Source organism: Apus apus, chromosome 4 (assembly GCF_020740795.1).
Source record: "Apus apus isolate bApuApu2 chromosome 4, bApuApu2.pri.cur, whole genome shotgun sequence".
Classification (NCBI taxonomy): Eukaryota; Metazoa; Chordata; class Aves; order Apodiformes; family Apodidae; genus Apus; species Apus apus.
The window spans coordinates 68,719,832-68,743,421 of NC_067285.1; the positions used below are offsets into that span (position 1 = coordinate 68,719,832).

Consider the following 23,590-nt stretch of genomic DNA (forward strand, 5'->3'; position numbering starts at 1 on the left):
AGAATATAGGTGAAGACACATAGATACAGCTGATGCAAACTAAAATCATGAGCTGATACAAGCCATTGTGGGTTTTACTAACTATACATTGCACATGTTTAAATAGGAGGCCATAACACAGCACGCTGTCATCCCCTGGTGCTCAGGCAGCTGTTGAGACTAAGTCCCCATCCTTTGAACAGGTCAGATTAGTGGTGTTAAGGATATGATAAAATATGTAATATATCTTCTCTTCCCAGGATACTATAAGACTTTGAACCTCTAGGCTCTGTGGAGCTACAATGTCTTATCTAGTCCTTGAAGAGGGAGCTTTATCCTAAAGTAAGTATTATGGAGGTTCCTGGGCTTCAGGGCTTCAGTCCTAGCCCTGAGATCTTGTCATAGAAAGCAACCACTTTATTATTCACTCCAGATTTACCCTCTTGTCAAAAGGAACAAACATTTCTTGTTCCTTATTTGGCCTTTTTTGCGTTGTTCCAGGACAGGATGTATCACTTAGAAATCTAATACATTTTTTTAAGAGTAATTACATTTCTCACACTGCTGCCAATTGCTCCCCAGCATTCAGAGACTACTACTCTGCCCTGGGGAACTTAAAGAAACAGTAATAAAAAAAAAAATAAAAAATCATAATCAAGGAATCAGAATAATCAGAAGTGGCCAGCATCAGCATGGGAACAAGAGTACAAGATTTAAAAAAACAGTTATTTCCAGTACTGCAGAGCCAAGGACACCTGGGATGTGGACATGCATTTTCAGGGGGGAGTCTCTGGTGTTGGCGAAGGGTCAAGCCTCCATACCTACTATCCCCATAGGAGGGCATGAAAAATACCTTTTTCCTCTTCTTCAGCTAACCTAATATCTCTGGGGCCCCTAATAATCTCCAGACTCTGGCAGAAACTAACAACTAGGTTCAGTAGTAACTGTGGTTAGGGGCAAGGGCTGGGATGGGACAAACAGATTATCCATTTGTGCTCCTCTGACTGAACCTTCCGCAGTGAATAAGCCAGCACAGGTTCAGGGTCAGACACTCAGCAACAAAAATGAAAAAATTCCTCATGTGGTAAATTACTGTTGAGGTTCTCTGGAGAAAAATATTGTGTGATCATGTCATTAAGGGCTGTATAGACATGCTGTCAAGAACCGACAGGGCTGTTCTCCACAAATGCATTTGCTTTTGGGGTCAAGTTAAAGCTCTACAGACAGCCCTTGTTACAGCTCCTCCTCACTTCTGAGTGTTTGGCTATGTGGATTAAATACAGTTCTCTCACTGCAAGATTTGGGGGTGTTATATAAATTGATGCCATGAGAAAGTCAGCAGTTTAAAGATCTGCTCAACAGAAAAGTTAAAAAAAAAAAAAATCTAACCAGAAAAACAGGCAAACAGTTGAAGGACACATCAGTCCTGTCTGGATCTCAAGATTAGAGAGCTTGATAGCTAATATCAAACATGGGGGGCGGGGGGAACAACACCAAAAATACATCCACTTGCTTATAGAACACTCAGGACCATGTCTCAAAATTAATTATGAAGCTGACTTAAAAACTGAAATGCTTCTGTGGGGATGCTTCTAGTAGTTTAGCTGTAATAGTATTCTGATGGGGCAGCAATGATTCTGTAAACAAGCTCCTTAATCCCTGGGAAGGTCAGGGATCCTACTTGTACTAGTCAATTAATTGGCTAAGATATGATTCAATGTTGCTAAATCATTGACAAGTGCTTGTGGAGATTTGAGCACTACTAAACATTACTGAAGCACTCAGGCATTCACTGTAGGCAACAGGAGGCAATTTTACCATTAAGTAGTTCTTGGGCTTGTTGAGACCTGACCTCCTCTTACTTCCTCACCTGCCTTTCCTCCCCATCAACTTACACAGTGTATTTTTCAGCTCAGTGCCTTTCCCCAGCCCTCCTGCTGCTGTCTTGCCAGGCTATTAACCGCAAATTTATCTAATTGGAATTTTTTTGGGGCTCACTAGCCTTCATGCCATTAATTTGTCTACCCATGAATCAGGGTGGCTGGAAAAAAAAGGATTTCCCTCCTGTGGCCATAGGTTGGCAGGCAGAGCCCTGGTGCCACTCTCCTCAGGAGAGGGTTTACTTTCACTGCCCTGAGGGGTGCATGTTTCTGCCCGTTGCCAACCTTTGTAAACAGCAATTGATAGCAAAGACCAGTCTGGTTGCCCCAAGGCAAACTCCAGGCCCCTTCTTCATACTCCTGAATAGGTGAAAATGTCTTCAGATTGTTGGCAATGACCTATATATTTTCTCTGTGACACCCTGTGCTGACAGTGAGGAGGATTGGGCAAACCCAGGAGGCTGAATAGATGAGGACAGGTACCATCACATGCTGTGTTCTGTAATCCAGTGTGAAAACAATTATTAGCAAATATGCACAGCAGGCAATGAGCCACAGAGACCCGTGAAAATTACCTTGTTTTTTTTCTCCTCTTCTGAATCCTGACAGTGTTCTAAGGGAATTCATCAAGATGAGTCCCAAAGAGCTGAGTGTACAGTAAGGTCCTTTAGCAAGCACTGCATGTCAACACTGCATCCCTGTTATGATTACCATATACATCTCTATGCTGTGTTGGCTTTTTAGTGTTGGTTTAGTATCACAGTGCCAGAGCTGTTGTGTTACATGCATCTATAGAGTGCTTGAATTTATACTTCCTGGTGCAGAATTCTTTGGAGAGTCTAAACTTCCCTGCAATTCCCCTGTTGTCCTTGAAAATTGTTTTAATACCAATGGGTACCCCTTGCTAGCTCTGAGTCAAAATGTCAGAAGGATGTTTGTGTTCCTGTCTCTGGATGCCCAGGGTTTTTTAGTGTGGTGGTTGGGTGGGTGTTGGGAAGGAGTTGTCCTCTGGGGTGGGAGGGAGGGTGGAGGGCAGACTTGTGGAGCTGTTGCTTTGAGTGTTCACAGGACATACTCTCTCCACACTATTTTCTCCCTGAGTTCAAATTGAAAACTATGAAGGTCTTGCTAGAAGGACACTGCATGATCCATCTGTACTTTCACCATGAAATTGCAGATTGTGCTCCTTTTCTGTCACAGTGAATACAACTCTGCAATGAAAGAGGGCTTTATGATTGCAGTGCCCTAAGGGAACAATTGTTTCACCTACATCCAAGTTATAATGTTTCTGTTGACCTTGTCAGGTGCTCGTACGAGTCTCAAGGCTCCTATGGGCTGTGAAACATGAATCGCACGACCTGTGCATGAAGACTTCCCTGTCTCCAATGGGGACAGGCACAGCAAGTGGCAGCAATCCCCACTGCTTTATGTTCCCTTTTATACGCAGGGGTGATGCTACTCTAAATCATTAGGCACTGTGTGGGAGAGGTACAGTAAAAATGACCTTACACCCTCTCTGAGCCAGCACAAACACTAAATCAGTTGCCAGCTACAGCAGGAAAAGAAGGCTGTGGGAAGAAAGAACAAGGGTAAATCACAGCAATCAATCACATCTGTGACAGATCTGCACGTGTCCTCTTCTGTTCCGTCAGGGTCTGACGGTGAGGGACACACTGAAGGAAAGCTGCTGCCTCTACTGCTTCCCACAGAAATTCCCAGGCATGGAGTACTCTCTTTCTTTCTGCAGCAGCACTATGCATGTGTGGATGTGCATGTTGGGTTTGTGTTTGTTTTTTTTACTAGCTGACATTGCAAAGAACCTGGGTTGTAACCCAGAATTATGGATCATTCTTGGAACAACTGCTCAGCTATGGTTGGTATGAGGTCATGAAAAGAATCTGAATTCTATGGCCAAGCACCCCCTGCACATGTTGCTGATAACCAAGCTTTTAAATACTCTGTGAAAGAGCTGAGCTGAATTCTATGCTAACTCAAGCTGTTGAACTGCATTTCCCAAGACACTTGTAGGTGGGAAAAATGTGGAAGACCTGTCAGAGGATGCATCTTCTCAAGAAAATATTTTTTTTTATTCCAGATGCATACAGAGCTCCACATGACTCACAGGATGAGTGAGCAGGCAAGTAGGAGAGAAGAGTTATACTGCAGAGGATAAAACTTGTTTTTTTTCTTACACAGAACAATTCTATAATGGAATAATTGAAAAACAGGCTCTTCAATCCCCCTTTTCTCCTCTTGGAATAGGATTGCTTTTCAAATAATTACACGATTTTTACTTAGCCTGGGTTCCTGAAATGCCTCCTGTTTGGTCTGACACAACACTTAGCTGATTTATGGGAAGTAGTTTATTGTTATTTATTATTTTACCCTTTTGTTCAGTTTTATTCCATTAAGAGTTTGTGCATTGCAAAGTACTGTTTCAGTTTTCTATGGTCAGGTTCATTGTACAGTTCACATTGTTGCAGAACACCCCCCTCCAGCCTGGCCACTCTCTGAGCACACCAGCGTTGCACTCTGCACCCCCCTCTTGCAAACAGACCGTGGAAAGGTGAGCTGGTAGAAGCTGGATGGACTCTCTGCTTCCCTCTCCCAGTCATCCTTTGTTGGTCCGTCTCACCAAGGGTCTTTGGCACAGGAAACAAGGAGACAAAGCCATTGCCCAAGGGGTTTACAGTCCAAGCAGATGTTAGCACTCAGGCTTCTTGAAAATTTCCAGATGAGCTACTTTTCAGTGGAAAACAGCTTATTGACTAAATGAGCATGTTTGTGGAACATATCTGCTTCCCATGGATAAGTCCTCTTTTGATGAGAAAGGGAAAGTCCCAGAATAAAAAATAATAAATTTGGAAACTCAGTTCCTGTAAAACACTGTGACCTGGGGTTGCCATGTCATGGGTTTTTCCCTATTGAGCCTATCCTTGGACCACAGGAAAAAGTCTGCTGGATCCCTGAAGCCGCTTCCTGCTACAACAGCACCCCCATGTCATAATCCACTTTCAGACTAGTAAGGTTTCTTGCTGTTACTCCTCCATCCAAAAAGCTACTCCAGAATTTTGCTAGATTTAAAATATTTTTATTATTTCTACTCTAAAATTATTCACTAGCCACATGTGCCAGTTTGACTTTTTGCTAATGTTGTTCCATATATTATATAGCTCTTTCTTCACTCTGTTTACCCTCTATGATGTTGTGGCAGTAAGCAATCCTATTTGTTTTCAGTCTTCATTTTGCAACATCAAACTTAATTTTCTCCTCTCTCTTTCATCCTGCTAGCTCTTTTCCACACTTGTCTTCATTGAAATTAAACTTTCACGAAGCAGGACTGAACACAGTACTGTAGATGAGCTTATGCTTGCACCCCAAACAGCAGAATTAGTATTTCTTTGATTCAGTAGGAAGCACATCATGTCACAGATCCTGAGATTTTCACCAGGGTTCATAATCATACTGCAGCCAAAACAAGTCTTAGACTTCCAGCTAAAGCAAAGCATAGGAGTAGGAGTCACCTGGCCAGAATGTCAATGAGATGTGATGGAGGAATTTCAGAGTTGAAATTTTTCTGAATTTCTTCTCAAGAAAACTCTTTCTGTTACCAGCTCTGCTGAGCTCCAGATCTCTCCTTGGTATTAGCTTTCAGGGCAGTAAACAAATCCAGTTTTAAAAAAATAAATAAATAAATAAATAAAAATCTGTAAAACCTGGACAAAAATAAGATTTGCAAAACTTTCCTCTGGTGTGACTCTGAGTTTTCCTTGGCACAAATCCACAATTTCCAACCAGAACAGGTATCAATGATTTTTGTTAGAGTTTGTTACAGTTGCTTCTTGAAGGCAATTTTAATGATCTTCAGCTGACAAGCTGAGTTTTACAGGAAATCAACTTACCAAATGCCATTCATTCTCAAAGTGCTTATTTTACACACTTGGTAAATGCTGATAAATTAAAAATATAACTAAAATAACTCACAGGACAATGGCAGCCAACAGAAGATCTTTCCTCTTATCCTCTGTGGAGCAGCTGAATAGCTGCAAGAAGGCCTCAGAGCTCTACTATGAAGGTTGACTTTTGATCTCTGTGGGCAATGACCAGAGATTCCTGAAGCAAGATCATATTTAATGGAGGTGTTACATGTTTGAATCACGGAGCCTAAGTGCAAATTCCCTATTGAGTGGTTTTTATCTCCAGTGCCCAAATCCTGGCATTGGCAGATGTGGCTCTCTGCAGTCTGGCACTCAGACACTTTTTTGTTGTTTACACAGACTTGTATTTTCAAGACAACAGCAAAAGACACCAAATGTGTAGAAGTTTTATTGAGGCTCAGCCCACACATTTCTCTCCTATTGGATGTGATTTCTGTTGCCTCTTCTGCTTGGCTCTGTGATTCACAGCCTCTTCTAAGGCAATATCTGCTCTCGACACACCTTTTGCAGTGCTCAAAGCCATTAAGAACAAAGTTTTCTGACAAACTAATAGCTGTTCATAGCTACAGTCCACTCTGGGTAAAAATTCACAATAATTTGAGTTGGAACACTTTGAAAGTACTTTTTTTTTTCCCCAGTTACACCTGAAAGGAGGTGAATTACTCTGATCATAATTTGCCAGCTGAGACCTTGTATTTTAGGCCACAAAATCCACTTACAGTAGTCAGGGCAAAGGTCTGTTTTGTGGCTCCATTTCCCACATTGCAAAATCTTCAGGGGAAAAAAAAAAAAAAATGTAGGTTTTAAGTGGGTTTTGAGCATCAGCTGTGTCAGCAAAACTAAGCAAGTCTCCAGAGATGCTAGGGAGTAGCTTCATTGAAGGGAGAGGCTGAGCTTTTACATTTGTAGTACAGGGCGGCAACAAAACCAGGAAGTTACTGAAGAGCAGAAAATCCTGATTGCTGTGAAGAGCCAGCCCCGCTGCCTTGTGTTGCTTTTGCTGCCAGCCATCTTCTCAGCAGGCAGCAGTGAGGATATGACTGCCAGCTTTTCCTGAGAAAGGGCTGTGAGATTAAGCTCATGTGAAAATGAAATTTTCAGACAAAAAAAAATAACTTAGTCTGCTGCAGGTAGATGGTCACTGGAAGATTTTTATTTTTTTTTTAATAATCAATATTTGAGGTAATTCCCTTCCCAAAATATGATAGCAAAAAAAACGTTTCTTGTCCTCCCATTTTTCCTTCCCTTCCACAGTTCATCTCCCTGGGGAATCCTGAAAACTCTTCCCTGCTCTCTGACAGCTGCCCGGAGTGACTGGCGCTCTCAAAATATCAGCAGCACTAACACATTGGGCTGTGTTGCAACCTTTTCACAAAGTCCAGCCCAGATTCAAGAGCTTGAATTCTCTTTTCACTTGACCTAAGTGTTAATCTTTGCTTCTGGTTAAGGTTACCCTGTTACTGTGTGTTAGCTGAGGTAACACAACATTGCCTGGTTCACAGCTGGATTCTAGTGAAGTCTCAAACCCTACAAACCAGGACTTCTGGCCTGCACTAGGTGTGGAAGTATAGCCAGACAGAGAGGCTGAATTATGCTGTTTTTCTAGGTCAGAAAATACAGACTGACAGTTTTGAGGGCTTTAGAATAGGACAGGCATCCCATTAATACCTCCAGAAGTGTGTCTCAACAGTTAGCAGTCCTGCAAACTGCTGCCTGGATCTGCCTGGTTTTAAAAGTGTATACAAGTTTCACTAGTCATCATTTTTAGGATCATGTAGCTCTGTGTGCTAGGGTAGTAATGCCATTCTCTCTCCTTGTAGAGCTGTTGATCTTTAGCAGTCAGTCGCTAGGGCTGGCTCACCCTGAGATGGGAGCTGAGAAGAGGAGAGCAGACAAAGGCCAGAAAGGATAATTTTCTTCTGATGTCTTGCAATCACTATCTTTTGCCACAAGATGGGGATGTAAGGACAACCAGATGAAATGGCTCTTCCCCTGCTGGAAGGAATCTCCATGATTCTTACTCACGTAGGGACCTGGTTTTGTTGCTATTATTTGGAGCATGCACACTAACAAGATATATTCATTCATAAATCATAGCTGGTAGTCTGCTTTTCTGTTATTGAGGGATTGTTGGGTTTGAAACAATTCTGTTTCCTATCTCTGTTGAAATTAAAATGCCTCCATGATGTAGCTGGCTGTAAATGATTTGAGGCCGTTGTAACTCCTTGTCAAATTTTAGATCATTGCAGCAATAGAAACAGGCAAACATCTCTTTAAAAATACCTATGTGAATTTGTGTCCCTTAGCAAAGATTAGTGAGCTAACGAATAGGCAGTTAAATCACTTCTAAACTTACACAAGCTGCTACATTCTGTGTTTTCAACTTCAACAGTCATCAAATACCCACAGAGAACCTTGCATCTGGGGAAGAACAACCCCATGTAGCAGTACAGGTTGGGGGCTGACCTGCTGGAGAGCAGTGTAGGGAAAACGGACCTGAGGGTCCTGGTGGACAGGAGGATGACCATGAGCCAGCAATGTGCCCTTGTGGCCAAGAAGGCCAACGGCATCCTGGGGTGCATTAGAAAGGGTGTGGTTAGTAGGTCAAGGGAGGTTCTCCTCCCCTTCTATTCTGCCTTGGTGAGGCCACATCTGGAGTATTGTGTCCGGTTCTGGGCCCCTCAGTTCAAGAAGACAGGGAACTGCTTGAAAGAGTCCAGTGCAGAGCCACAGAGATGATGGAGTGGAACATCTCCCTTATAAGGAAAGGCTGAGGGACCTGGGTCTCTTTAGCTTGGAGAAGAGGAGACTGAGGGGTGACCTCATCAGTGTTTACAAATATGTTAAGGGGGAGTGTCAGGAGGATGGAGCCAGGCTTTTTTCAGTGATGTCTAGTGATAGGACAAAGGGCAATGGGTGCAAACTGGAGCATAGGAGGTTCCACGTAAACATCAGAAAAAACTTCTTTACTGTGAGAGTGACAGAGCATTGGAACAGGCTGCCCAGAGAGGTTGTGGAGTCTCCTTTGCTGAAAACATTCAAAACCCACCTGGACGCCTTCCTGTGGGATGTGCTCTGGGTGACCCTGCTCTGGCAGGGGGGTTGGACTCAATGATCCTTCGAGGTCACTTCCAACCCCTAACATTCTGTGAAGATTCTGTTAAAGTTCTATCCCAAGTGGTCAAGGGAAGAAATTCAGGCTAAAATGTGTCTGGGGGAGGCCCTTGCCCTGCCAATCTGATGTTTAGTTGGCAGTGGCTGGCAGCTTGGCTGAAATGAGTAACAGGCTGCATTCCATAACATAGCAATGTGCAGCCCCTGAAAAGTCTTGACAGAAAACATTGTCACATAGAAATGTATTTTCTTTGTGTTGTTGTTGTCTCCCATTCCTTCTAAGCTAAGGGCAAGGGTTTAGCATACTCAGCCTTTTGTTTAGCCAGCATTTTCTCAGGTCTTATCACCACTTGCACATGTACAAGAGGCTGAAAGAGACTTGTGTAGCCCAAATCCCCTCTTGCATCACCTATTATATGAGGTGATACATCCTCCCAGTCGCTAGTTTTGGACCACTGATATCTTTGTAAATCACACTAATCACTCTCACATGTCTGCTCCAGGTTATGTTAATCCCAGTGGGAGCCCTCCAGAGATCAGGCACTGAAGCACTTTGATGACATTTGTTTACATTTATCTGGGGGGTAAGAAAAGCAAAGAAGGAGAGAAAGAAAATGCAACTTCAAGTACTATAAGCTCTAAATCTTCAAAAATCTTTCCCCCTCAAAAAACAGTATATCAAAATAAAGGCAGTGGACATTTTTAATTGTTTACCTATGATAAAAAAATAATTTATTGATAATCCTTTTCCTATTTATCACCACTCATTATTTCTATGTTTTCTCTTACAGTGCTGTTTATATGATGAATTATTTGTCATTCAGAGTATTCTACATTCAGAAAGGTCACAGGTAGTAATGAGTGCCTCCAACAAACATGGACTTTTCATAATGGAAATTTTGTATGAAGTGGGATGTCATAGATAACATGATTATGTTGAAGAGCAGAACAACATTACTTAGACTTGATTAAACTGTAGATTTTGTTTCAAAACAAATAATTTGTTGGGTTTTTTTTACTTTACGATCATAACTTTCATATCAGATTTCTCCTTGTCCCTACATCCTCCCCTGCCTTGAAAGGCAAAGGTGCTGTGAGAACCTTAAAAATTCACCCTGCCATTTCTGTAAAGTTTACATTGGAAAAGAGCCACACAACAAAGCTCTGCCCATATGTCAGTGAAAGAGCTCTCAAAAGTAATGGTTTTAATTTTCTGTCCTCCGTGTGCTGCCTGGTGGCTTTTGGTGTTGAGTCATTTGGACAACAAAATGAAGTGAAAATGAGCTAGTTTCCAGTCCCTTTCACTTTCTGGTTTTCACCCAGAAGTACAAGGTAGCAATGTACTTGTTCGCAAAAGCAAGCAAGCAAACAAAAACTCACTTAAATCTGTTTTAGATATTTGCAATGTTTAATCTGTTTACAAGAAAACCATCCTAGGAAAAGTCATCCTTCTTTTGACTCCTATACCCAGATTATTTTGGTCTAGTGTTACTGAAGGGCAGACACTATGTCAAAAAGCACAGATATGTCCAAAGCTTATCAAATTGGATCCACTGGGGAAGAAGGCAGAGCTCTTGCCTGGCTGCTTGGAGAAGTTTGTTTATTTGTTATTTATTTTGTGTCCTCCAGCACCAGAATCTGGGGGGCAAGGATACAGGGCCCTGCTGCTGACCCTGACCGCTGGCAGGCTGGGCCTAAGAGCTGGCATCTTTGCCAGCCTCCATGCGTGTTTCTTTGTAACGCAGGTGTAGGCTGTGCTATTGAGGAGTAAAATCCTCAGGAGCAGTTTGGCTTTCGGGCAGCTTGTACTGCATTTAGGCAGAAACTGTGTAACACACTTCATCCTTTTAGTCTCCCACGCACATCTAACAACCACCGTGATTTTTAGTATGATTTCAGACAGGCACAGCAATTTGCCTTGGCAAAACTTAACTGCTGTGATACTGCTTCAGTTTGAGGAGAGGGGTGACATTTCTGTGTCGTTAATGTGTTACAAGCTGGGAGCTGGGGTGGCAGCTGCAACATTCCTGCTCCTGGTTCCCTGTTGCTGTTTTTAAAATCCAAATTATCACACAGTCCTGCACTGTTTCTCTGCTTAGCAAAATTATTTAGATCACCAAATTCTCTAACATCAAACAGTTTTGCGTGGACATGTTTAACTTTGTAATTGGGTAAGCCTAAAGAAGACTGCTATGATTTTAAATAATTTTGTAATTAGTGTAAGTGCTTCCATCTCATTGATTCGGTAGGCTGGTAACCCTGCTGCTTAAGTATACATAAATTTTGTACTCAGCTATTTGATAGCTATTTTATTTTCCTTGGTTCCTTATCCTTATAGTTAGTCGTTTACTGAGCAAAACTGGTTCAGTAATACTTCACATAGATGTCTTGATCAAGGTCAATTGCATGTTTTTTATTGCATGCTTTTTTAATTTTTAACATTTTTTAGAAAAGGTGCCTGGATGTGAAGTTCCCATTAGTTACAGACATGGTAAAGTGTCATCCAGATGTGCTAGACTGGCAATTTCCAGCTGCTTTTGCATGCTTCTTGATGCTTCTCACCTGCACGATGCTGGTCACTGGAGTATGCCCCGTGTTTTGTTGGACTGGCCTTCTCATGAGTGCCCTGGAAGGTCACAGCAAGTGTCCTGTTGCTGGCTACTTGGGCTAGCCAGGAAAGAACTGAGTAATGTTCAAGCATGCTGGAGTTGGCAGTAGTCATTTATTTCACAGCAGCCTGCTTTTATGCAGGCAGTTGTGAAATGAGTGCTGAATTCTGATGTCACAGTGAAAACAATGAATAAAAGTCAGGTTAAAGCAACATACTGCATAGCAGAGATAATGGAATTATTAACAGAAGTTGCGTGAGGAAGTTTCTTTGAACTTCTAAGACTACCCCAGCTCTTCTTCCCCCATGGGAATGTTGTTTCAACATCTGAGGTTAAATGCCCTAATTGTAAACAAGTGAAAGGGGAAAAAAAATGTTTTTTTTTTCCTTGCTTGATTCATAGTGTTATTTTATTAGCCTGTCCTCTGCAGTGTTTTTACATTGGCTTTTAGCTGTTATGTGGAATTAGAGAGCAGATGATGTAGGTGTGTATCTCAGCCAGACAATATATTCCATTGGCTCCCCTTAAAAGGCGTGTGTTAAAAAGCCATTGAGAACTTCTTGCATACGGATGACAACAATGTAGCTGAGAACTACAAAAAGACAACTATGTGACCCAAAGTAGGTAGGCATGGTGTGTCATTAAAACTAACTGTAATTAACCTGTGTGTCTCATACACTTTTTTAAGTCCTTCACAATGCATTTGCTCTGCTTTGAGATCTCATGGTTCTTAGACATGTTCATGACAAGTTGCGTAAATATTCATCCTAGAGCTGTACTACCCATGTAGTATAAAATTCTCCAGGGGTAGAAAAGGGAACAGACAGCAAAAGGCAGTGTTGTGTCTCATAGCAGCTTAGAAAATCACTAGTCCTGGTGGAACTTGCTCCTTCTCCTTGCATGTGTGACTGCTGCAGTGGTTTGATGCAACACCTTAGCCAGAAAACATGAAATAGCATAATGGGGATCTTATACAGAGGTGCCCTTTTTTGTTGTTGGGTTTTTGGAGTTTTTCTCTGTGATAGGTATGACTGCTTTTGATTTTTTGTTTTCTGAGGGTTTTTTTTTAATTGCTTCAGGGAAACAGTGAAGGTTTCCTGAGTAGGGTGCAAACTACAGTCAAACACCACAGCACGTTTTGGCTGATTTCAGCAGTTAGGATTGGAAAAAGGCAGTTCGGAATTTTCAGTCTGGTTTACATTCTTCTGCCACACAGCAGACAAGTGTGCTGGCCTTCTGCTCTCTAAAGGCTTTAAGCAAGTACAGAAGTGTCTTTATTAACCCAGGGAAAAATTACCAGCATGTCACAGCCCCAAGTGCTCCAGTGATTTAATAGAAGTGTGACTTCCCAACTTGGATAAACAGCTGTGGTGGAAAAATACTGCACTCCAGCCAGTACTGGGGCTGCTGATGCTTGTTTTCTGCTCTTATTTTTTACAGAATGAGAATATACCTGCTGCCTCTCAACATGCGTTTATAAAAGCCTTAATGCCATAACTGCTGTTCACTGTGGGTTCATGTCTGAACTCTTCACCCTCAAAGTCTCCAGGGAGTCTCAGTTTCTCAGCTTTCTCTACAGAGGAGTTTGAAGCATGCCACTGGGTTTCAATGTAGAGCTGCAATTAGGACTAAGAAGGAGAGAGCTGTGTGTGATTTATGTGAAAAGCATGCTAGAGGCTTACAGTAAAGAGGAGGACAGATGAGGAGATGGATGTTGCATCAACTCACCCTGAGATGACTTAAAAGGAAACACTAATGCCATAGTCTAACTTTCTTGTTGTAAAGTCACAGATTGAAAACATAGTAATTTTGGGTTAGATTGGCTTAGAGAGGAAAATGGAAACTGAGTACAAAGGAGATTCTGGTTGCAGTATCTAATAAAAAATAAATGGTGAATGAAAACTTAAATCTGCAAGTAGCATTTCATAGTGATAGCGTATCTCTCTGTGACGGAGAGCTCAAAAAGATGTTCTTGCCTTTTCCTCTACTTGGACGGACTTTCTTTTGTCCCTGCAGCAGAGGCGGGTATTTCTGAGAGGCACTTTCCAAAGACCTTAGATCCCACTCCAGTGCTAAAGCCCTGCTGAGCAAGACTTGCATCTGAGCGGACACAGAAATAAGCATGTGTCTACGTGCTTTTCTTCCACAGAAAAGGGTCAAACATTTCAAGCGCCACAACTCCACAGTGCTGTTTGGAAGCACGCTTTAAACTTCCAGGACAAACTCTGCCTCCAGCCTGGGGTGACTGGGATCAGGGCACGGGGGGGATGAATTCCTCTGCTTGCTGCTGCCAAGACGTGACTGCGGGCACTTGCGAGCCGTGTGAGGTGTCCCCTCCTTCCCTCCCCTTTCCACCCTAACCTTTCTCTTGTTTCACCAACACATCCCTAGATGGAAAATCAGGGGCGCTGTGTTTACAGCGCTCTGCCCTTTCTGAACTCAGGCCAAACGCTGCACCGTGTCGCGCTCCCCGGGCCCTGGCGCGTCTGTCGGTGCCACCTCCGGCCTCCTGGGCGCTGGGCTTCGTGCCGCCGCGCGGAGCCGGCTCCGCGCCGCGCTGCCCGCCCCCGAGCGGGCCTCGAGGCGTGCGAGGGCAGGCGGCGCCGGGGTTTCGCCACAGCGCCCAGGGCCTCGCTAACGTGACGGGGCTGAAAGCCGGTTCTGCGGTGGTGTTCGCAGCGGCGGCCCGGTTCGGAGGGAGCCCGGACTCTCACCCAAGCCGGGCGTCCGCTCTTCCCAAGCGGCAGCTGCCCGGCTTCGGGCGGCAGCGATGCCGGGGGGGGTCTCCGGGAAAGCGGCGGGGCCTCCTCCTCGTCCCCCACGTCCCAGGGAGCACGCGGGAGCGTTTTCCCTCCCGGCAGAGCCCTCCGGGCGGCTCCCGCGGGAGGGGCAGGGGGCAGGCCCCGCTCCCCGGGCAGGCGGCGGGGCGGGCCGGCGCGGCGGGCGGCAGCTTTGGGCCAGGCCTCCCGCCTGGAGGGGGCTGCCGGGCCCGGCCGAGGCGGGCGGGCAGGGGGGCTGCGGGAGCCGGCTCGGCCGCCGCTCGGCATGGGGGCCGGGGCTTTGGCCATACGCGTGAGTAGGGGCTGGGCGGCCGGGCCGGGAGGCCGGGGAGGGGGGCGGCGCTGCCGGGGGGGGGCCGGGGAGCGCGGCCGGGCCGAGGGGAGCGGGGGGCGGCTGCGTGTCCATGGCCTCCCTGCCGCCCTCCTGCCGCCGGGGCCCTGGCGGGAAGAGAGGCCCGGCTGGGCCCGCTCCCATCCCGAGCGCTCTCCTTCTCCCGCTTTGGCAGCTGCCGCTCCTTTGGGAGAGACGAAGATGAATAAAGGCAATTCCAGGCGCTTCCCCCTTCCCCCTCGTTTTTTAACCAGTGAGCAACTGCGCTGTGCTGTGCCCTGTGTTCAGCTTGCTGCGTGACCTGAAAAAGTGCGTCCCTGTGGCATATAAATAGCTTTTCTCAACTCCAGCCGTGTTCTCTGGGCTGCACTTCACGGCGGTATCATGCAGAGATTATTAAACTGCTTTGTCCGGTCTTGGTGATCAGTAACAGTTGAGTTAGTGTTTGGACAATTTTTCGCTGGGTGAAATCAGATCTTCCATCTATAAGATCACGTAACATTGAATTCTTTGTCTAAAAGCTGTTTTGAGGAGGTGATTTCATTTTGATTTTGCTTAGGTGCATGTTGTGGATAAGCATAATGTTTTGTTCCTAGTTAGTGCATCCTCTCCAGATGCTGAAACAACCTGAAAAAATTCCTTTTCTGTGTACGTGGGAAGTTTCTCTTAGTTCTCTTGCAAATTTAACATAGGAGTTTTCTCAAGTAAATCCAGCTCCGTGACTCATGTCTTTGAATGCTGAAATGGAAACAGGCTGGAAACCTGTAACTAGGCAAGATTGTGAGGCTAATTCAGGGCCTTAATTGGAAAAGCTCTCTTGAGGATCGCGGCTGCTCAGAAACTGATCAAGAGATTTTTGCTGTCTTCTGAATTTTACCCAGGCTACATGATTATTACCTTGGCATGTGTCTGCTTGGAGTGAAAAATCAGATATTATTTGTTTAATCATAAATGGGAACACCTATTTTTAAAAGAGATGGGATATTTTAATAAGGGAATCAAATTTTATTTCAAAGATTGATGCATGTACTGTTTATCATAAATATTTATAAGGTAAAACCAACAATAATGTTGAGTTTATTTATATATTGCAATTCTGTTTCACAAATAATAAAAGGTATTTATAAAGTTTATACAAGCAACACCTTTTGTAAAGATCAAAGTGTCACATAGGACCTGGAACACACGTGCTCCAAACAGCTGCGTTTAATTGGAAAACACAGCAAAGTGAGTGAAACAAACTGCCAGATGATTTTATACCTGAAAGGACAGTCATGCTTAGTTGCAGCACCAGTGCAGACGTTCGTGTTGCTTACGGGCTGCAGACAAAAAATCATCTTACAAATGAGGAGATTACAAGGGTTTAAAATAAAATATGTATGTCTTGCTAAAATATGTCCTAACACAGTGAAGCACCACGACCTAAGCAAGAGTCTGAGCACTTTGAGTTACTGTACAATATTCTATATATGTAAGTCTTCTACTTCCAGTTTCTTAATAAAATACAGTAGGAATAAGTTAAATTTTAAGCATGTTGAACTATGCAGTATCAGTGGTCCCTGGCTCCTGCAGTGTGATGTTGGAAACATGAGGACATTAATCAATGGAAAAACGTACCTTTTTTTTTTTTTTTTTTTTTGTGAGAGAAGTTTGCTGAGTTGTACTGTGCTTGTCTGTATTACTGAAGCAATGCTTAGATGTGTGTGAAACACAACTGTGGTAGGTGATACTGCTTCTCTGCCTTGAGTTGTCTTTCCAAACAACTGCAGCACTGTATGCTGATTTAGATTACTGCCTATTATTGATCCCATAAATTAATCCTGTACTGTGTTGTTCCCTTGGGTTTTATTGGCTATGCTGTCATGTTTTCACTGTCACTGCAACTCAAAACTTTTGAGAATGTTGTGCCTCTAGAAAAACCTATTAGATTAATGTAGTTAGGAGTTTATTATGGAGAGGTTTTTCCACCCCCCTTATTGTGAGTGATTAGATTACATAGTCCCTTTCTAACTTTAAAATCGCGGTAATTAATTTTCAGATTTAGTAGATGCTAAACATAAAAGCTTTCATAAGGACCCATCTCACCTAACAGTGGCCAAAATGAATCCCTATCTGCAAGAAGGATGCAGTGAACCTTCCCCAGAGTACTCTCCCAGAGTCTGACAGGCATCCTGGAGATAACCTGAACTCATGGTGGCGTATTCGGATTTTTCATGTTCATGTTTGTCCAGTTGCTTTTGTAACCCATCTGAACTGCATGAGTTAGAAAAGAATCTCTTGCGAGATTACTTGTTACTCTAGTAACAGGCTTGCTACGAAAGTGTGTCTTTCTCCCTTAACTACAGACTGCTTATACTCTTTTCCTGCTGGTTACTCTTCTGTTTTTTTCTCTGTTCCTTTATACTTTTGTACTTGACAGAGATTTTCCAATGGATTAAAAGAAAGTAAGGCCAAAAACCTATTCTGGAGCATAAAAGCCAGTCTTGATAGTTGTGCTTATGTTGTAATTATGCAACCTTCTGCAGCAAATGTGACTAAAGCACTTTTTTTCCTCTGGTCCTTTAAGCAAAGCAAATCTGCTGTGAGATTGAAGGAGGACATGAAAAAGATAGCTGCATTTCCACTGAACAAGCAGAAAGACACGACCTATCCAAAGGTGTTTGGTGTGAGTCTTTTGGAGCTCCAGCAGCAGGGACTGAGCAAGAACGGCATTCCAGTAGTTGTGTGGAATATAGTTGAGTACCTCACCCAGCATGGTAAGCTTAATGGAGACACTTCTGCTTGGTAGCATTCATTATGTGAGATTTCAAAGGCAGGGATCTGTCTTTTTTGTAGTACAGGGGCTGAATAAGCTGGTGTCACTAACCACATGCATTGCTTCTTACTGTGTTGATGCTGAACTTGCTTTTTAATAGGATGTTTATAGAGATAAGCTACGGTGTTATGTAGCAGCACACTCTCATAAATAAGCTGTTCTGTTCATAAATGGAATATATTTCACTTGTGAAGGTTTGTGACATTTTCTATTTGCAAAACATTTGTCTCTAACACTTTCTGACAGTAAGAAGACATACGTATCTATACAGAGGTATTCACGTGCACCCCCACCCCATCTGAGTTCATTACTGAATAGGAATACACGTTCTTACAGGTTTTCAAGTGAATTCCAGTTATTACTAATCCCTTCAGGGAAGTAGGTGTCCAATTCTTAGCTTCTCTTTGCATTAATTTAATTAAATTAATTTAGTTGCTGTTGTTGAAATACAACTGTCTGCAGAAATCTAGAGCAGATATATCCCATGACAGTTGTTTAGCAACAGAAAAAATTTTGTAGAGGTAATTTCATCTTGTAAGAAGCTGCATGTAGTTTTACCCTCAGGTTTTTCCTTTAGCTCCTCAATAATGATAATCCAATTGCAGAGCCTTCATTTCCATGTCTGTACCTTGACAGACCACTAGAAGCTGACAGATGCAAATGTGTCTTGAAAGGTAGCTTGGATTAAGGTACAGTGCAAATTTAAAACATGATCCTACCTTTACACAGCAGCATCTTCCTTAATCTACTTCAATTTACCTTAAAGCAATCTGCTAGAACACTGAAAGAGCAAGGATAGAAAAAGTTTTTGCATCATTTAGGCTTCATCAAAACCAAAAGCTGACAAACTCTCTTCACTGCAAGTTGTGGGCTGTGCTCAGTGTCCCATAGAAACATCTGAATCTCACACAACTGTTTCCCAAATGTAAACTAAACAAGCCAAGTCCTTTAGTCTGCAGCAAGATTAGCTAGGCTTCTCAGCATCAAGGTGATTTTCTAGTCCCAATAAAGATATAATCCATTCTGTTTCTCAAAAAGTGCAAGCAAGGTATCAAAGATGCCCTCTTACATGTTTTTTAAACCAGTGTCCTGGGCTTGCCTAAGGTTTGCATTGTGAATTGGTGGTGAAGTTAACTGTGAAGACATTTTCAGCAGAGGCCTGGGTATGAATTCAAAGTATTTGGAGTCTTCTTTGAATCATGGTTTTACTGTTGGTTCAATATTGTCTTACCACTGCTATCCTGCAAAGTTTTTGTGGTAGACATTATAGGGCTTTTTAAAGCCAGACCATTTCATAGTCTCGTATCTAGCTCATGAGCTTTTCTAGCTTTTTTAATTTGAAAAAGCCAAGCTGACTGTTGGGCAGTGACATCCTTGAACTAAGTTTGCATTAAGCTACCTATTTTCAAATTTATAGGTGAAACAAAGCCTTCCAATGCTGAATTTAGTAGTATCTGATTACTGTTACCAGTATGTTCTAGCCTCTCTTTATTTCAATAAATGACTGAGAAATAGCAAAGGAAGTTTTACCTGTGTGGGGACTGTTCTTTGCTTACTTAGTGCTGCAGAAATTAAAATTATTATTGAGATGTGGTGTTTGCTGCTGCCCCCAAGATGGCAGTACAGCATGTCATATAACTGTTCTGCGGTGAATACAAGAATACAGGATCTGTAAGCAGTATCTTATATTAGTCAAGCAAAATGCTCGAGTGCTTGTCCATTCTATTTTTACTTACTAGATTAATTTTTATTCTGGTCCAAGTAAATATATTATTTCTTTCTACAAACTCTGCTGCATCAATATTGTTTTCTTGGACTGGAAGCTTTCTGTCAGGCTGCTGTTCAGTCATGTCTACTCTGAACTGATGAAAACCACTCATATTTTGATCCTTTCAATGTTACGCTTCTGGAGAAGAATAAGTAGGTCTATAAACACAGTATTGGAAAAGGCAGAATTTTTGTGGTGAGTGTGTACTAGCAGAAAATTAATTTACTGTGTTCAGTTTTAGTCCCTTTATTGAAGGTTTTAAATCTCAACATATGCCTAGAAAGTAATGTTTGATACAGTGTGATTCATATGGCTTCCTCCATGAACACCTCCTCCTTTCTGCATATGCTTCACTGAGTGTCAGGTATCTGACCTGAAATTATTACCTTTCTTTTCCATTGCAAAATGCCGTGAGCTTGATGCTGACCAAAATACGCATTTGCTCACTGCGATTCTTCTGCTACAGTAGAGTTGCAGTCCTTATGATAGAGTTACTGCAGCAATCAGTACGTATTCAGATACTTTTGCTTTCTGATCATCACAGGTAAGAAGCTGTTACCATGAACTGTGAACCCAGAAGTAGTCATGTGTTTCAGCGTGATGGAGTCCCACTCAAGGTAGTGGGCCACTTGCAGAAGTGAAATAACAGGACTGTTTTGTAGAATATGGATCCTTTTCTGTTGAAATATACCAATGCAAAATGTGGTTGTCTCAACTGATTTCTGCATGGTATGAGGTTAGAGTAATACCACTAGTTTAGTGGGTTCTCAGAGAGTATCCTAGGCCTCAAGCTGCAGTCACTAGTATTTGTTAATTATCATAATCCAATTCCTCGACTAGAGAGGGTTTCTGGGGAGGAAAGTAGAGGGGTTTTTTTAGACTATGCTGTCTTAATTGCCCTCCTTTCTATTTCTCTAAGTGTATTGTTCACACTAGAATATCTGCTTCATCCTATCACTGGGGTGTCTCAGTTCAGATCAATCTCATCTGCAATGTGTAATTACAGGTATGATGCAGGAAGGCCTCTTCAGGGTAAACGGCAGCATGAAAACGGTGGAACAGTTGCGTCTGCAGTATGAGCGTGGAGAAAAAGTGGAACTCGTTAAAGATGGTGATGTTTACTCAGCAGCCAGTCTGTTAAAATTATTTTTGAGAGAGTTGCCAGATGGGATAATCACCTCTGCCTTACATCCCAGGTTCATTCAGCTTTACCAGGGTAAGCAAGAGGTAAAATCTCCATCCTTTAATGCACTTTCCTTCCGGATAATTGGTTGTGCAGTGAGCATAACCAATACTCTCTGTTTCTTAGTTTACCTACTTTGTTCTGCATTTCCTTTGACTCACCTGCTCCCAGAATGCTCACAGATGTGCAACTCTGTTACAAGAGACAGACAATTTTTTCTTACGTGTTTGGTGAAGTCTGGGCTATTTGTGATTTCCTAATCCACCTATATGTGCTGAATATAAACAGAAATGATCAGCTGGTTTTTTTGAGCAAGCTTGTAGACAATAGCTGCAGTCTGTATAGGACACAGATTTGCTTCTGTTTTGCTAGGGCGATTTCTAGTGGTTTCATTCTAATGAACTCCAAAAAGTTACAACTTCATCTCCTAATCAGATTGAATATCCATTGGACCCAAAGCACACATTGTTTAGGTTTCTGCTTCTCACTAAGTAATGTAATTGCCTATCAAAAAATCAGCCATTTTGCAAGTAACAGCAGACTTTACAGCAAACAATCTAGAATTCTTTTTTCTTTATTTATTTTTTCTCCTTCAAGTGATGGATCAACTGTAAGAAAGAATGTAATTTCTGCTTTAGAAAGTTGGAACTTTCACAACTATCAAGTGATTTCTCAATCTAATTAATCTGTAGCAGACTGTGTTGTTTTTACGTGAAATAGGTGATGGTTGGCCCTGTTCCTTGTCTGTGTGGATCAGTGGCAGTTTGTTTCTCTTGGTGCAGGTGGTCAATACCTCTTCTTGCAAAGTGAGAGGGCAAATGTTATTAGAGTTGTGCTCTTTACAGTGAAGCAGGCAAATGTGATGCGTGATGCATGATGCAGAGCAGGAATATATGCTCTGACATGCATGCCCAGTGGAAGACAGTGCGAAGTTCTCACACTATTGTCCTGAGGTCTCCCTTCCACTGTTCCTGCCTGCAATGGAGCTGTTAGCCATTTTCTGGAGGAGGGAGAACACAACTGTGTCTTCTTTCCTGTTTGGGGCTGTACAGACTGTTGAGGGTGCACCAGGGAAGAGTTCTGTGCCTTCCTTTGAATGCAGGCGTTTCAGCTGTAATCAGGTTGTATGTGGGCTGTGTAGAATACCTCCCTGATTCAGTAAAGTTCTTTGGGGCTCAAGGGTAGGGTTCAGGAAGTGTTGTGTAGGAACATGCCATTGTTTGAGAAAGTCCCTTTTTTCTGGTCATAGCTGTGCTTTCTTTTGAGTCTTGTAGATTTCACCAGGTCTGACTCATGAGCCGTATTTAATTATGTTCTTTCTCATAAACCACCATTTAAGTGGAAATTTTCTTAAATTTGCACCTTTGCTGTTCCACATCCTTGTCCCTACAAAGGTCATATTGGCATATTGCACCAGGAACTACTGATGTACTTTGTGAACGGTGCTGTTCATGGAAAATTTAACTTATTTCTGCTTCCCACAGGAAATGCAAAATCTCCCCAGTTTCTATGGAAATGAGATAGATACCCTTACTTAGCAGAGGTACCCACCAAGCTTTCCTGTTTCAAAAACCAGTAACTTACAAATGCAGTCAGTCCAGCTATGACATGTCTTCATAGCTAAGTTTGCCTGTATTGCACAATAAGCCCCAGTTATATTCCCATTATAATTTTGATTGGCTGTTACAGAAAGGAGGGGTTTTTTGTAAAGTTTGAAGAAAACTGAGGGTTTCCTGAATGAGTTGCTTTAAAAGGTGCTGCTGACTTTCATCAGGTTCAGATTAGCTTAAGTGGCAGATTGGCCTTTATTTACAGTTAAATGATCAACCAGCTATGCAGGATTGGAGGAGTTATCTATTCACTTATCAAAGTATGTACAAGGGTATTTATTGCAAAATGGTACCAAGAGAGTGCATGCCTGGGTGTTCTTTGTGTAAACTATGAAGAAAGTAGGTCACACTCTTTCTAAGCCAACAGGTTAATAAAAAATTACTTTGAATCTGGAGCCACTTTGCTCTGCGTCTACAGTGAAGGCGGTTACAAGCTCTTGTACAACCTCTATATTCCCTCCTGTTGAAGCTTTGGTTGAGAGAAGGTTTTTTGGGATTACAGTAGAGTTCCTTGGGAATATTTTCAGGAATTAGTTTCAGCATTTTTTTAAGCCAGCTGAGATCTTTGCCTGAGAATAATACACAATTACTTTACTTCCTATAAAAATTGTTAGGGAGTGTTTTCTCTAGTTAAAAATAGCTGGACTGACAATTACAGATTTTACCTGTAGTTGTAACCCTTTCTAATTCCATGTATAATCTTTGAAACTTTTATGAAAAAGAGAGAATGTGGCCCATTAGTAGTTCAGGAAGTCTACACAGCTGGTTTGGCACACTGGCTCCAACCTGCACAATGTCACGTGAAACGGAGCTCTGCAGGCTGCCCCCAAATCCTGACACATTACAGTTTATGTGAACCTTCAGTGTAATGCCAATACTATTCAGTTGCAGAAAACATCAGGTCGTGTATCCTGAAGGCTGCTTGGTGTGTCCTGACATTCTCTTTCTGCCACTGGACAAGAGCAGTGGTTGCTGAGAAGGGCCTCCCTCTGTAGATGTTGATCAGAAATGTGTGTAGCAAGTGCAGGCCAGGGACATGCTGATAGTGGTCTTTGTGTTGGCCAGTCACCTCAGAGCACCTGGTAAATATGAAGGCTGCTTTTTTCAGGGAGTCCTGGGGTAAAATGTGTCCGTCACAATCTCTTTTGTGACTGAGGCATCACTGCAGAGCAGAGCTGTGCCTGCCTGTGCAAAACAGGCCATGCTTGTGGAGGGGTGAAAGTTTCTTTCAGAAACCTCAGCTGGAACAAATCAGCAGTTCCCATACAGCAATCTCTGCTTGAGCTTGTTTATTCCTTCTGGCTTTTCATTCCTTATCTTTTATATCATGAACACTGACTCTTAAGACATTTGTACATACTAGGAACTGTATGCACAGCTCTTATCCCCTTTCACAGGTCACTTGCTTTCAGCAAGACAGATTGCTATTGTACTTTTCCTTTTCAGCATACAGAAAGCTTTTTCTTTATGTGAATTTATCTTTTGTCATTGTTGTTGCATTCCCTCCTCCAGCAGTGGTACAGTGAAGCATAGGATCCTGCCTTTCTTCAGTACTCAGTGTAGTTAAGTCGAATGCTATTTGA

General features: G+C 42.6%; 1 protein-coding gene across 9 annotated transcripts in view; it reads left to right on the forward strand.

The window, feature by feature from the left end:
- The first annotated feature begins 14,550 nt into the window (after positions 1-14,550).
- Positions 14,551-23,590, forward strand: part of FAM13A (family with sequence similarity 13 member A) — a 130,834-nt gene continuing 121,794 nt past the window's right edge. For 6 of the 9 annotated variants that reach the window (XR_007889429.1, XM_051618911.1, XM_051618915.1 and 3 more), the window contains exons 1-2: positions 16,266-17,387; positions 20,221-20,430. Coding sequence is in view for 7 of the 9 variants with exons in the window: in XM_051618911.1 (XP_051474871.1) it covers positions 17,141-17,387; positions 20,221-20,430 (457 nt within the window). In the remaining 2 variants the exon portion in view is untranslated. Of the gene's footprint in view, positions 14,593-16,265; positions 17,388-20,220; positions 20,431-23,590 lie in introns of those variants that run through there. The other 3 variants (XM_051618912.1, XM_051618914.1, XM_051618921.1) reach the window with 3 other exon arrangements.